The sequence below is a fragment of the Gopherus flavomarginatus genome, chromosome 1 (genome assembly GCF_025201925.1).
Source record: "Gopherus flavomarginatus isolate rGopFla2 chromosome 1, rGopFla2.mat.asm, whole genome shotgun sequence".
Lineage (NCBI taxonomy): Eukaryota > Metazoa > Chordata > Testudines > Testudinidae > Gopherus > Gopherus flavomarginatus.
Genome location: NC_066617.1, coordinates 45,974,228 through 45,987,643, shown reverse-complemented (window position 1 = coordinate 45,987,643; position 13,416 = coordinate 45,974,228). Strand labels below are relative to the sequence as shown.

Below are 13,416 nucleotides of genomic sequence, written 5' to 3'. Positions count from 1 at the left end.
ATACGTTAGATTTACTTTTATTTTGGCTTATGAATTTTCTCTGTGCTGAGAGGGAGGGTATTCCTGGTTTTCTTTTTGTAACTTTAAAGTTTTGCCCAGAGGGAAACTCTCTGTGTTTTGAATCTGATTGCCTGTGAGATTATCTTCCATTCTAATTTTACAGAGGTACTCCTTTCACCTTTTTTCTTTAATTAAAATTCTTTTTTAAAGAACCTGTGTTCACCAGTATGAATTGGTGAAGATATATTTTCAAGCCTCCCTAGGAAAGGGGATGAGGGGTTTAGGGGATTATTCTCAAGCCTGCCCAGGAAAGGGAGTGAGGGGTTTAGGGGATTATTCTCAAGCCTGCCCAGGAAAAGGGGTGTAGGGCTTGAGGGGATATTTGGAGAAGGTAGGGCTCCAAGTGGCCCTCCTTACATGTTTGTTTAAATCACTTTGTGGTGGCAGCGTTACCTAATCCAAGGTACAAGGAAGGATTTGTGCCTTGGGGACTTTTTAACCCAAACTGGAGAAATAAACTTAGGGGGTCTTTCATGCGGGTCCTCACGTCTGTACCCTAGAGTTCAGAGTGGGGAGGGAACCCTGACATGCATAAACATGACATTTTCATCGGGATGGAAAAATGTGTGTTTGATCCCAGGACCATCTCTCAGCAAAATGTCAAGTCTCTGCTGCAAACCATGGAGGCATTAGAGCTCTTAAAATGGTTGGAAGAAAAAATTATAATGGGAAGTGTTAGAAAACCTTAATATGGAGGTTGCTGCTATTTTCACTATAATATGGCAATTATACTGCCTGAACAGAGTATCTACAGCTATGAGAATTTCAGCAGCCCATGCTGTAAAGAATGGCATATGGTATAAGTAAGTTACATGGTGTATTGGCTATTGTAAATGTTCATTTTTATTCGGACAGGGTTTTCTGTATAATCCAACGACACAGGAGAGCTAAGCAAAATGTCATACAGACTGCAAACACATCCTGTCTATGTAAATTCAGATTACACTACATCTTCCATTAAAAAGACAAAACAAAACAAAAAACAAAAACCTAACTAAGGTCTTCTGGGAAAGCACTCTGAATTTAGTTCAATTGAGACACTGTGAAAATGAGAGCACTTGGGGGTTAGACCTGGGAACCTGGCAACCACACTGCTGAGAAAAGATTCTCATAACACAAAGAATTTGCACGTTCACCTCTGTATACCTTTTATTCAGGACACCTTTTCATTTCAAGATCCTATATACAAAATCTATTGCATAAGTTAAGAGATCAGTGATAACCACTAAGAGATTGTTGCTGAAAACAAGGGAAGACTATGTCAGATATCATGTTATGGATAAATCCAATACACATTATGGGTCCAGTCATGTTTTCACTGAAGTGAACAGCAGTTTGGTCATTCACTACAATAGGAGCAGGCCCTATTTGTCTATCTAGAATTAAGATATGCAAGATCCATTAGTATTTGCATCTTTTTCAGGATCTTTTGTGATTTTCATTGGATAAAAGTATTGCGCGGGATCCAAAAAGCTTTTTCCTCACAATGTATTTATTGTCATTTTACCCATTCCTGTGAATTGTCTGATTTATTTACAGCTACCCTTTTTGTAAAAAAGTGCATTTAATTATGCATTTAAATGATAAATATAACAGAAAATAAAAAATTGATCTTTCTAACATAGTGCATCACTCTTTTCTCACTGTGAGCAAAGGGCTTTATTCATATTCATTCCACAACATAGTCACTTGCCGGTGCATCCAAAGAACAGTTCACTATCCTCTAAGCCTTAGCTGGATGATAATGGACTTATTTTAAAGTGTGCAAAAAACCCCAAAGTGAGGGATAAACACAAAAATAACAAAGAAAAATGAAGAAATAAATACACCATATAATTCCAGTCAATTCCTGTAATATTCTCTATTCCCTCCGTTTCATCATTTTACATTGCTCATATCAATGTCTGCAGGAATAAGAAATAAGAGCAGTATGTCTGCGGTGCATATAAGAAAATATGGCCTTAAAACAAATAACATACACCATAATGGTACAGCAAAGGGGAGTAAAACAAAGGTATAAGGATTCACTCTATAAACACATTCTAATCATATAACTACTATTTGTAACTTGTCACCTCTGCTATTGTGCTGGAGGCTGCTCAGTTTTTTTAATTATTTGTACTATTTTTCTATATTCCTCACTTAAAATTAGAAATCAGTTGGTCAGTAATAACAGTACTTTTTTATATATATATATTTTATATATATTTTTATATATATGCATACAATGGCTATTACAAAGAGGTAAGGAAATCTTTGTATGTGTGTGTGTGTACAAATATACACATTATATGTTATAAATTATAATTATAAAATAGACGTATGTCTAATACACCTCTACCCAGGTATAACGCTGTCCTCGGGAGCCAAAAAATCTTACCGCGTTATAGGTGAAACCGCGTTATATTGAACTTGCTTTGATCCGACGGAGCGTGCAGCCCCGCCCCCCGCAGAGCACTGCTTTACCGTGTTATATCCAAATTTATGTTATATCAGGTCGCGTTATATCGGAGTAGAGGTGTATATAGTGTGTGTACACACACACACACACACGTCCTTACTTGTTTGTAACAACAAGTTGAAGACCAGAACCTGCGTATACACTATAAACATTGAAAGAATTTTAAAATCTAATTTAATTTTCACCATATACAGTATGCTGTTTGTTTACTCACTACAGAAACTTCTTCTCCCTGAGGAAAGGGACAACTGGGAAGCCCACTTCACAGCAGCTGTCTTCCTCACTCCATCACTAGCATCAAGAGGAAGCCCCAGCTAGAGTCATCTTCACACAGCCTTCCATCATCATCTGAGCCTTCTTCTCAAATGGAAAGTGACCTCATCCTGGGAACATCACCAAGACAACCCCCACACTGTTGCTGATATAATTGATATTGCAGTGGTACCTCAAGGCTCCACGGATCAGGGTTCTATTGTGCTAGGTATTGTACATATATGTAATAAAAAGGCACCAAAAGGCACACATGCACACAGAAAATGCCCTCACATACATCAGACCACTAGTCAAACACACTAATGCTCCAACACTTCTCTTTTACAAGCCATATTGCCAACTCCTTGACCATAAGGCACTCAAAAGAGCTCCTATGCTGCTGGAGAACAGGAACCTTCAAGAGAGTGGAACCTGAAGACCTCCCTCCCTCTCAAATTGCAGCCACAACCATCTGCTGACGAATGTGAGATTAGCTGTCAATAAATCCAGCACTGAACATCATCTGATTTTAGAGAGAACACTCAAACTTGTCTGCATCACTGAGACATGATTTAATGACACTTCAAACATGTTCTAGTCCAGCTAGTCCCAACAGGCTACTCAGTACAACACAAACTAAGATTGATTCCAGAACTAACCAAAACAAAAGGTACACAGTGGCTATACACATGCCCATTCCTGCACCATATCTTCCCTATCATCCACACCTAAACCCCAGAAGAGCATGTCTGCAGAGCAGCACAGGGAGAGTGAGCTAGCATACGTGACGGGTGTGGCACAGCCCGTACCCAGGCCAGTTTTCAGTGTGGATGGGGCCAAGGGGAGTGTACTGTGTCGCAAGTTTCAATAGTCCTCTATCCCTATTTCTACATCAATGAACCCTTTTCTTCCTGGCCCTTACCTAATCTATGAAGGTTCCTTCCCCGCCCCTCCCCGCCGTTATCACCAGTAGGCACAAGCTGCACTGATCACATCAGAACTGATTTCCAGTGCACTCTTTACAGAGCATTACAGGTGAACACGGATCCTGCTCCAACAGCAGCCATGTGGCCCACAAACCACACATGGTGCTGATCAGTATGTAGTCAGAATACATCATCCTCCACAACTTTGCCTGCAGTGGTGGAACATACAGCTGTACTGGGAAATTTCATGGAGGCTGGAGAAGGTGGATATACAGTGGACTCTGGCCCAGCGCCGGGAACACATCAAGCACAAGGCTCCTGTATAGGAGAGCAAAAAACTCCAATGATCACACCAGAAGGGCTTATCATACACATCCCTTCTATGAAGAGCATAATCTGGTGCTGTCAGAGGCTCCCAGTACAGAGCCTGAAGTGGTTCATGATCCCCTCCTGAACCCTGCTCTGACCTCAATGTCCAACACGATGCCAATGAGGGCCAGGGTGAGGAGGCAGCAGAGACCATGGAGAATACCCTGAAGTTTGAGATCAGCACAAGCCCGTCTCTCCATTGCAAAGAGGCACCGCACTGTGTTTCTCCAACTCCCAGACTGGTTCCTCTCCCACCTGATTTGTACAGCAGGGCTTGGTGTGACAACTCTTCCAGGGCCCTTCTCCACCTGCCTCTGCTGTCTCTGGGGTGCTGCTCCTGCACTCCTGGAGGAATGGTGTCCCTTGTGGGAGCTGAAGTCCCTGCCAGAGTCACAGATGTCAAGGTATGGTTTTGTGAGCCAAGTTAGAAGTAGGTATGCAGGATCCCTCAAAATAACAGTGGGCACAGACAAACCATGCAGAACAATATAAAGTCCCTTCTTTCCTTTTTGAAGTACAATCCTAATCTTCTCAGCTCCTTGGTATCACAAACCTTCCCAGTGTTTCCCATGTTGGTATCCATGAATCTGCCTCTGTGGTCTACCAAGCCTTGCAAAATGAGTGAATAGTAATCTTTCTGGTTCACATACTCATTTGCCCCTTGTGGTGGGCAAAGTATTGGAATGTGGGTGCCACCAAATGCAGGGCTTGGAAACTTCATATTCTCAAACTCAGCTATTATTTCTGGAACTTTTTTTATGGTAACCATCCCTGGCTAGATCACAGTGCTAATTGCCTTGAAGACATGAACAACCACAACCCCAGCGATGGATATTCTTGCCCCAAAGTGGTTTGCAATGGACCCAGAGCTGTCTCGTGTTGCCAGCTTCCACCGGGCAATAGCCACCCACTTCTGGACTGGCATGGCTTTCCTGAAGCGAGTGTTCTGGTGCTGGAGGTTTGGTGCAAGTGCTTCACATAGTTCCATGAAAATCTGCTTCCTCGTTGGGAAGTTCTGAAGCCAAACAATCTGACTCCACCGCACGGTGCTGCTTCTCCTGAACCAGAAGTGACAGTACACTCAAAGGTACACTATGGTAATACCAGCATTCACTATAGCTACACCAAGGGTAGGCAACCTATGGTACAGGTGCCGAAGCGGCACGCGAGCTGATTTTCAGTGGCACTCACACTGCCTGGGTCCTGGCCACTGGTCCAGGGGACTCTGCATTTTAAAATTAATTTTAAATAAAGCTTCAACATTTTGAAACCTTATTTACTTTACATACAACAATAGTTTAGTTATATATTATAGACTTCTAGAAACAGACCTTCTAAAAAAAGGTTAAAATGTATTACTGGCATGCGAAACCTTAAGTTAGAGTGAATAAATGAAGACTCGGCACACCACTTCTGAAAGGTTGCCGACCCCTGAGCTACACCATGTAAGCTGAATAAATTGCCATTGACTCTCAAGGTCAGCCATCTTCAATTTGCCAGAAAGTTCTGCTCAAATTCCATCCAGTACCTCAACAAGTGCCTACTCCACTGCATAACTATTTGTCCCAGAAAATAGAGCAGAAGCAGAACCAAATCATCATCCCATTGCTGCATATCTTCCACCCAGTTTGGCAAGCAATAACAGTGAGGGGTAACATGATCAGGAACTGCCATCAGCAAATGTATGATGGCAAGGGACAGTACCAACAGCACACAGTAAAGCGGTTCCTACAGTGTCTCTCTCTGAGACACAGAACTCTAGCACACTACCCAAAATGATAGTGCTAATGTCATACTGTCAGGGATGAGGACCTGCAGATGCACTTGCCTAGTTGTCAGGCAGCCAATAAGCACTGCTAGGCTACAGCAGAACCACCTGATTGGCTAAGGCAGTCAGTTGGCTTGTTCTTAAGCCCAACAGCTGCACAGAATGAGTGCCTGCTCAATGCACACTCCAGCAGATTCTCTGCCTCCCTGTGCTCAGCTCACACCAAGCCCTGCTCCTGCACTGAGCCAACCTCATTCCAGCCTAGATTCTGCCCTGTCCCAGTCTTGTTCTAGTCCTGTCCCAGCCCTGCTTCTGCCTTCCCTGACTCCAGGTAATCTGCTTCTGACCCTCAGCATCAACTCTGTCTCGGTCTTTGGCTCTGCCATTCAGACTCCAACCATTAGGCCTGACTCCTGCTCTGACCATTAGGCCCAACCACCTATGACCTGGTCTCTTGAGACATGTAACAGCAGCAGCAACGTGGACACATGTATACATGTGTACACAGTGTTATACCCAAGTGCAGCACAGCATAATATAGAATGGGTTTGGGAAGCATGTGTGAGCATGTACAAAGTCCTGTACTTGAATATGTGCACCGGTGTAGACATCGTGAAAGACAAGGGGAGGCAAAACATCAGTCCTGTTCCGCTTCAGTCTCAGATGCCCCAATCCAGAAAACAAATGTGGTCTGCAAGGCAAAGAAACCTAAGACACCAAGGGGCTACAGTCCAGAGGAGGCCTCTCCTGAGTTCCTAGAGGAACAGACAGACCCACTGTTCATCACGCTGCCAGAATCCCCAAGATTAATGCTTGGGGAAATTAGTGTCCACATAAATAGAACTACGATTACTATAGCATCCGTTCTTTGGTACCTCATGGTAGCCTTGTCTTTCTCACTGGCAAGCTCACACCCAATATTGCCAACCCTAAGTATTCAAAAAACCATGAGTGAGGCCCCCCAAAATCATGAGTTTAGCTTACCATTTTTGATTTTTTTAAAAATACACATTTTGGGTTCTCTTTATTTCCCTTCTGGTGGTTTTGGGCCATTATGGTTTGTATTTTCAAGCCCTTCTCTGTAGCCGTGAGCACTCGAAATTTTATTTTTTTTTAAATTAAAAACTGGGATTAGAACAAAACTGCACAACTCTAGGAGCTGGACCTTTAAGAAAAATGCAGAATACACAAGATTCATGATAAAATTGCAAGAATTGGCAGCACCATGCTCCTAACCAGACATGCGCTGAGCCTCATTTTTAGACTAGGAGTGAACACTGAAGATTTAACAAACATTTTTATTCCACCACTTTATCTAGGTAATAATCACGGCCTTTCCCCCTTCCCATCTGGAGAGTGACTGAGCAAGATTTTTGTTGCTAGTTCAAGTTCCTGGTCCTGATCTTAAAAGACATCTCCATCCACGACCTCTCAAAACTTCTCTCCTCTGTAACAATGCAGTTTACAAAGATCCGAACGAAATGTGAGACAGAAATAAGGCATCTTAGCTATTTTACTGAGAGCATTTGACTGTGGAACTAGCTTTGAAAGGAGATTAAGCTAATCCAATCTGACCATTTTTAGGGCATGCAGTGTGTGTGCACGTGAGCATACACCCAATAAACAATCTGGGCAAAGCGGAAAGCAGAAGACTCCATGGAGCACCCATTGGGGTGGTAATGGACATTGCAGAAAACACTAGTATATAGAGAGTTCAGGTGGATAAATGAAAATAAGATAGTCAATTTCACTGTAGTTTTTAATAAGTTTCACTTTCTGATTCTCATATATTAGAAAGATATTGTCATGTTTCAACTGCAAACAAAAATAAGAGAATATTTTCCATTTAAACAATTTTTTGCCAGTAATCTTTCCTCCTATTTCTTAAAGTTTTATTGGAAACAATTACATTTACATGGGGCCAAACATTAAGGTCCTTTCTCTGGAAATCTTCTATTAATTTCAGTGGAGTAAAACCTGAGTAAAAACAGAGGGCCAAATTCAGGATTTAGCCCATTACGTTTCATAAAAGCATATACTTGGAAAACCTAAAGTTTGGGTCTCAAGTAATTTGACAATGTCCCTTTAATTATAAATTTAGTCAATTAAAAAAAACCCAAAGAAGCTATTAGTGAATTCCTCTGTGTATATTTTTCAAATTAAACAAAATGTTCTGTTTGAAGAATGTGATGAAAATATTATTCTCAAAACTATATTAAACTCCAGAAATTACAGAATTTTACCATTATCTAGATTGTTAATAAATAATACATATCATATGTATGTTTCACTATAGGCAAACAATGCATGGACTATACTCCAAGCACAACTTAAATTGTAATATTTTATTGTGTTCTGGTTCAAATGCTGGGATTGTTTAAATAAATTAATAAATGAAATTAACTTAAATATAACACACTGAAAGCAATGGTACAATCATGCATACACACAAATAGTAATCACCTGGATCCTTCTCTGCTGTTGCTAAAGTGCAAGAAAAAAGAAATGAAGACACCATCAGAGAAAAATACAGTGCTTAATTTAACCCCATTAAAGCAGAACAAATATCAAATCAGGCATTTCAGTGCTTGTCTATTTAAAATTTTTGACTGACTTTTCTGTATGCATCCAGAAAACTACACTTCTTGCTCTTCAAATAAAAACTTGACAACCACAAATCAGTTTAAGAAAAAAAGCAGGCACTGAAAAATTCACTTTAAAATTCAATATCATTAAGCAATTCAAAAAATGAATTAATCATATGCTATTCATCCAAAAATAGATAATTTTAACAATGATATTCTGAGCAGACTTCTTCTTCGGTATTGAAGAGATATGTGGGGAAAGGAGTAGAAAAATGGGGAAATGAAATAGGATTAAAATAAGCTGAACTCATGTTGAAATTTTGATAATGGTATTTTCTATTTTCATCATGTATTTAAATGTATAGTACATTTTCATTTCAAATAATACAGGATATTTCTTAATCCCCGATTGTCCTGTTTGAGTTTTCACAGATCACCTGACTTTTCCCACTGAGGGTGTAATGCATGTGCTTTTCCATGTAGTCCTTGTTGATTTGCTACTCCCATCTGACTATATTTTAAGAACAGTTCTCTTTCTGGTTTATGCCCAATGACTGAGCCTGCATATCCATCCCATATTGTGCTTGGGAAATTGGTGAGAGAAAAAGCAGTAAAACACAGAACAAGAACACTGTATGTTACTATTGTTATGATAACCATCTTTGTAGCTTTATTCTGTACTTCATTGTTATTGATTTATATGTAGCCAATATAACTGCTAGAGCACGTGGAGTAGGCTGATGTTTGACTAACTGAAGCTGGTTTGTTGACTGGAAATATTAATTATTAGGCATCAGCTCCAATACTCATGAATGCTGTGCAGCTTACATAATGCTTACATGCTTCCCACAGTCCAATGCAGAGAGTAAGCAATTAATACTTATTGTTATGGGGACCCAGAACTCCATTTCAGTACATGAAGACAGACCAGGATTGCTATCAATCTAAAGAGATACAATGCAAGCTGTTGGATAAGGTATTTGACATATGAGGTTTTGGTGCCAATAGGGATTTAGGACATGTATACTCTCTCTTGTTCTTTAAAAAAATTGTCTTCTTGATGTTATATATTTCTATATATAAAAGAAAATTTAAAAGATGGACTTTTGTATCTGGGACTTTCCATTACGTCCCTTGCACTTAGAGCAAGCTAATTATGCATCAACGTGGCAGGGGCTTAGTAAACCCCAAAGAAATTCACTTTAGTCAAAATATAGAGTGGGTCAAACTTCTGCTTTGGATGCTCACATGGAATTCCTGTTTATTTCAGTGGGAACTATATGTGTGGTTTAAAATGCAGAATGTGGTCCATAGGAGAATTGCATTCCCACACTTTTCCAGAATAAAATTCAGAACCTCTGTGCAATGCTGTTTTTTTTTAAACTGCAAATAAAGTGTTTCTGCATCCAACTTAAAATTAGTACATTTCTTGTGGTGTCTAATTTATTTTTAAAATTTTTATACCTATTATTCTAACAGTTCTGCTAAAAGCTCAAGATTAATGAACAGCAGAAGTCCCCATTATAAGTATGCATACTATCAAAACTAAGGAAGAAGAGGTATCTTGGCTCTCTCATTTTAAAAAAGCCCCTAATATTCATCTTTCTTGCTTTAACACAATGTGATATCATAATTAAACTGGTTACTAAGGTCGCTTCACATTGTTACTGCTGTTATATAATATTGGTTGCTATAGTGATGAAATAGTTTTTTTCTCTTTGTTTGGTTAATCACTCATGAGATTGGTTAACTCAGGTTTGTCAGTGAGTTTGACCAGAGATGGAGTTAAATAAATAAATAAATAAATAAAACGTCTACAAACATTGGCCTCCTTTCATTTCACTGGGTTTTGATATCATTACTGTATTTAAGTCCAGAATGTTATTACAAATTATATTTAAAAAGATTTTAATGTTTAGTAATAACATGCAACTCTTACGCATATGTTATGGTCTTTCTTCTGCTGAACTAACTCATCTACTGTCTATGTTTTTTAAAGATGAGATTCATGCCTTCTTCCTGATCCTAAAGTTAACTCTGTACCAGTATACAATGGATGACTGGTGCACTACCTTATGCGTTCTGAAAATAATTTTATTGCATTTATGGCTTCATAAACTTTTCCCAATGTTATGACTTACTGTAATAAAAGCTTTATGTTGAACAATAACATTGCACATCATAAACTACTCCATGACTAGCAACAATTCTGATAGATCTCATTATCCCAAATGTATACGAATTATAAATAAAGAAAAAGTATAGATCATCATGAGAAATAATGCTTATTTCTGTTACTGAATTTATAAATAATCTAAAGATACTTGATATTTCAACAGTTTACCGTTACATCTCACTATATATACCACCAGTAAGTTTTCCATCTCTGACTGACAATGATAAGACATCACAACAACAAACAAAATTACTCTTATCTATTTGGCTGCTTAAGGTCTCTATCACCTTGGTTTCCAAGTTTCAGGGCACTGTTATTGCTGATATGGCAAGTATGTACTGCCAGTAATTTAATTATTAGGAATACTTAGAGAAATTAAAAATAAGCCATGAACACACTTTTAGGCTTAAAGAAAAATCATATAAGAACAAAGGATAACTTAAACATCAAGTCTGGATCTTTCATTCAAGCAGGGTCCCAGGAGGCATATTAAAGCAATGAATAGGAAAAAGCTTTATAGTTCACCAGCTGAGATTTTAATGAGACATGTCCCCTTGCTGTGGTACAGGTTTGTTCAGGAAAGGAAAAAGGCTGCTCACAGTTAATAGGCATTACTGGCTTTTACAGCCACTTTGGCAGTTGATCACTGTACTAACCTTCTATTTTGGCATATTCTGTAAGTCGCATGTAATTGATCAAGGCAGCTTTCTCCAGACATTTTCTAACCACTTTCTTCACCTCTTCTGCTGGTATGGGAGTGGCAATATCTTTCATTAAAACCTATCCCAGAGACAAACATAGACACATTGGTTACACACATTAGCTGAAGCCCAAGAGAAAAATCTGAACGTACGCTAGTGGCTATTTTAGATTTGCTAATAAATGCAGAAATCAAACAGGCATTTCAGTAGATAACAGTTGGCTAATAAACTAGCTCTGAAGATTTGACTTCAAACCCTGATTTATGTTGCATTAATTTGATGGTTTCATTCTTGTTCTCATTTATGCACATTAAAAGACCATCCCTACAGCGTAGCACCATTCAGCATGATTGTCGGTTTCTGTTTTGGCGAGAACCAGGACTGGAATACCAGAAGTGTTGAAGGTTAGATTAAGGCACACAGCTAGAGATGTGAGTAGTGAAATTTGCGGAGCACTTATCTGTGCTATTCTAAGCCTTTGCCAGTGAAATCCATCCAACAATTTCATGAGCATAACACTCACTGACAGATGAAAAAAAAATACTGGAAGAGCACAGCATCAAGATGTGCCATTACTGACTGTTCTTCCTCCTGCATATGCCTATTAAAATCAAGCAGGTCTCATTTATGAAAAAGGATTAGCTATTTTAGGCAGCACAAGTATCAGACTTTCATTGAATTTTTGAATCAGTAGAAGGCTAGTAAACATAAACAGCCTTTCAAAAAAATTGTGACACTTCTTAAAAAAAAATTAAAGGAGACTAGTCTTCCAGCATTTAAAATTAATAACCAAGATAAAATGGGCTGAGGATGAAATCCTGATCCCTTTTGAAGTTAACATACCCACTGCAACCTTTATGAGAGTAGGTCTTTTTCTGGCTAGCTGGAAGAAAAGGAGCATTGTCCCTTTAAGGGATCCCTGACAGCAGATGGGAAGAAGGGGGAAGTTTACAGGGATGGACAGGAAGGATAGGAAGCAGATGAGGTCATGTAAGGACAAGCTCACTGCATTGCCCTTCCTGCTGACCAGAAGAGTGGTGTGGGTATTTATAGCCTAGGTAGCCATGGAGAAACCCTCTTTACCCAGATTGGGCTGGAAGCCCCTTCTCTCTCCTCACTTCCCTTGAAGCTGGCAAAAGGACCGGGTCCTGTGTTGAGCTGCTGTGGGTATTGTGGTAGTTGCCCCTTTTCCTTTGAAGGTTGGGAAGTAATTTTTCTCTCACTGCCAAAGTGGCTGGAATGGCTTGTGTTTTTTTGCGTTCCCCATTGCTGGTCTGGGACCAAGTGGGGTAGGGTAAGGAGGTTACATTATAATATTGCAACTTAATTCATAAAACTTGTGGCAGATGACCAGTGCAGGTACTTGGTATAAATGGGATACTGCTATTGGATAAAATGCACTGGAAAAAGATTTGCAGGAAAGCATCCCTTATGGGAGCTGAGTAATGGAGGTTTGGGCCTCCTACATCTCTTCACTGAGACCCCCCTCTTTTTCTTGACCCTCTTTAACGAAGTAGAGGAAGGGGAATTGGAGCTCCTATGTTTAGATCAGCAGGGAGCTGACGTTTGCTCTCTGCACTGTACAATTTATTGCTGGGTACTTCCAGATATTATAAGTGAATAAAACTGTGGCCTAGTTAAACCACATCCATGGCCTTATGTCTCTTCTGGCATGGACAGACAACGGAAGCTTTGCCAGTGACTTCAATGTCACTCAATCTTTACATATATGTTGGCTTTTAGTAGCTTAAAATATAAATAAAGTATGTACAAAAATACAGAAAAGAACTATTTACATTTTTCAATGTGTGGACAAATGTAAACATTTGAACAAATTAAAGATTTTTCTTATACACACTTAATTACTGACTAAAATTTAAATACAGATTTGAAAAATCAAGACCGTTATAAATGAGGTGAATTGGTCATGGAGAATTTAATATGTAAATCTAGATATTTATATCTCCCTTGAAGATAATACTAAGGGAGTTTGATATCCTCCAGCCTCTAACTATTTTTAATAATCCAACAAAGCTAAAAAATTGCTTTAATGTTTCACTTACATCTCTTAATTTTGCTATTTAAAATTTTCTTATTTGCACTTTGCTGCCTGTAGTT

General features: G+C 39.2%; 1 protein-coding gene across 14 annotated transcripts in view; it reads right to left on the bottom strand.

Annotated features, from left to right (window-relative positions):
- CADPS2 (calcium dependent secretion activator 2) overlaps nt 1-13,416 on the bottom strand; it is a 591,588-nt gene that overhangs the window by 145,839 nt on the left and 432,333 nt on the right. For 10 of the 14 annotated variants that reach the window (XM_050936075.1, XM_050936080.1, XM_050936079.1 and 7 more), the window contains 2 exons: nt 11,254-11,377; nt 8,300-8,320 (listed from right to left, as the gene is read on the bottom strand). In XM_050936075.1, coding sequence (XP_050792032.1) covers nt 8,300-8,320; nt 11,254-11,377 — 145 coding nt within the window. The remainder of the gene's footprint in view (nt 1-8,299; nt 8,321-11,253; nt 11,378-13,416) is intronic. The other 4 variants (XM_050936078.1, XM_050936089.1, XM_050936085.1 and 1 more) reach the window with 1 other exon arrangement.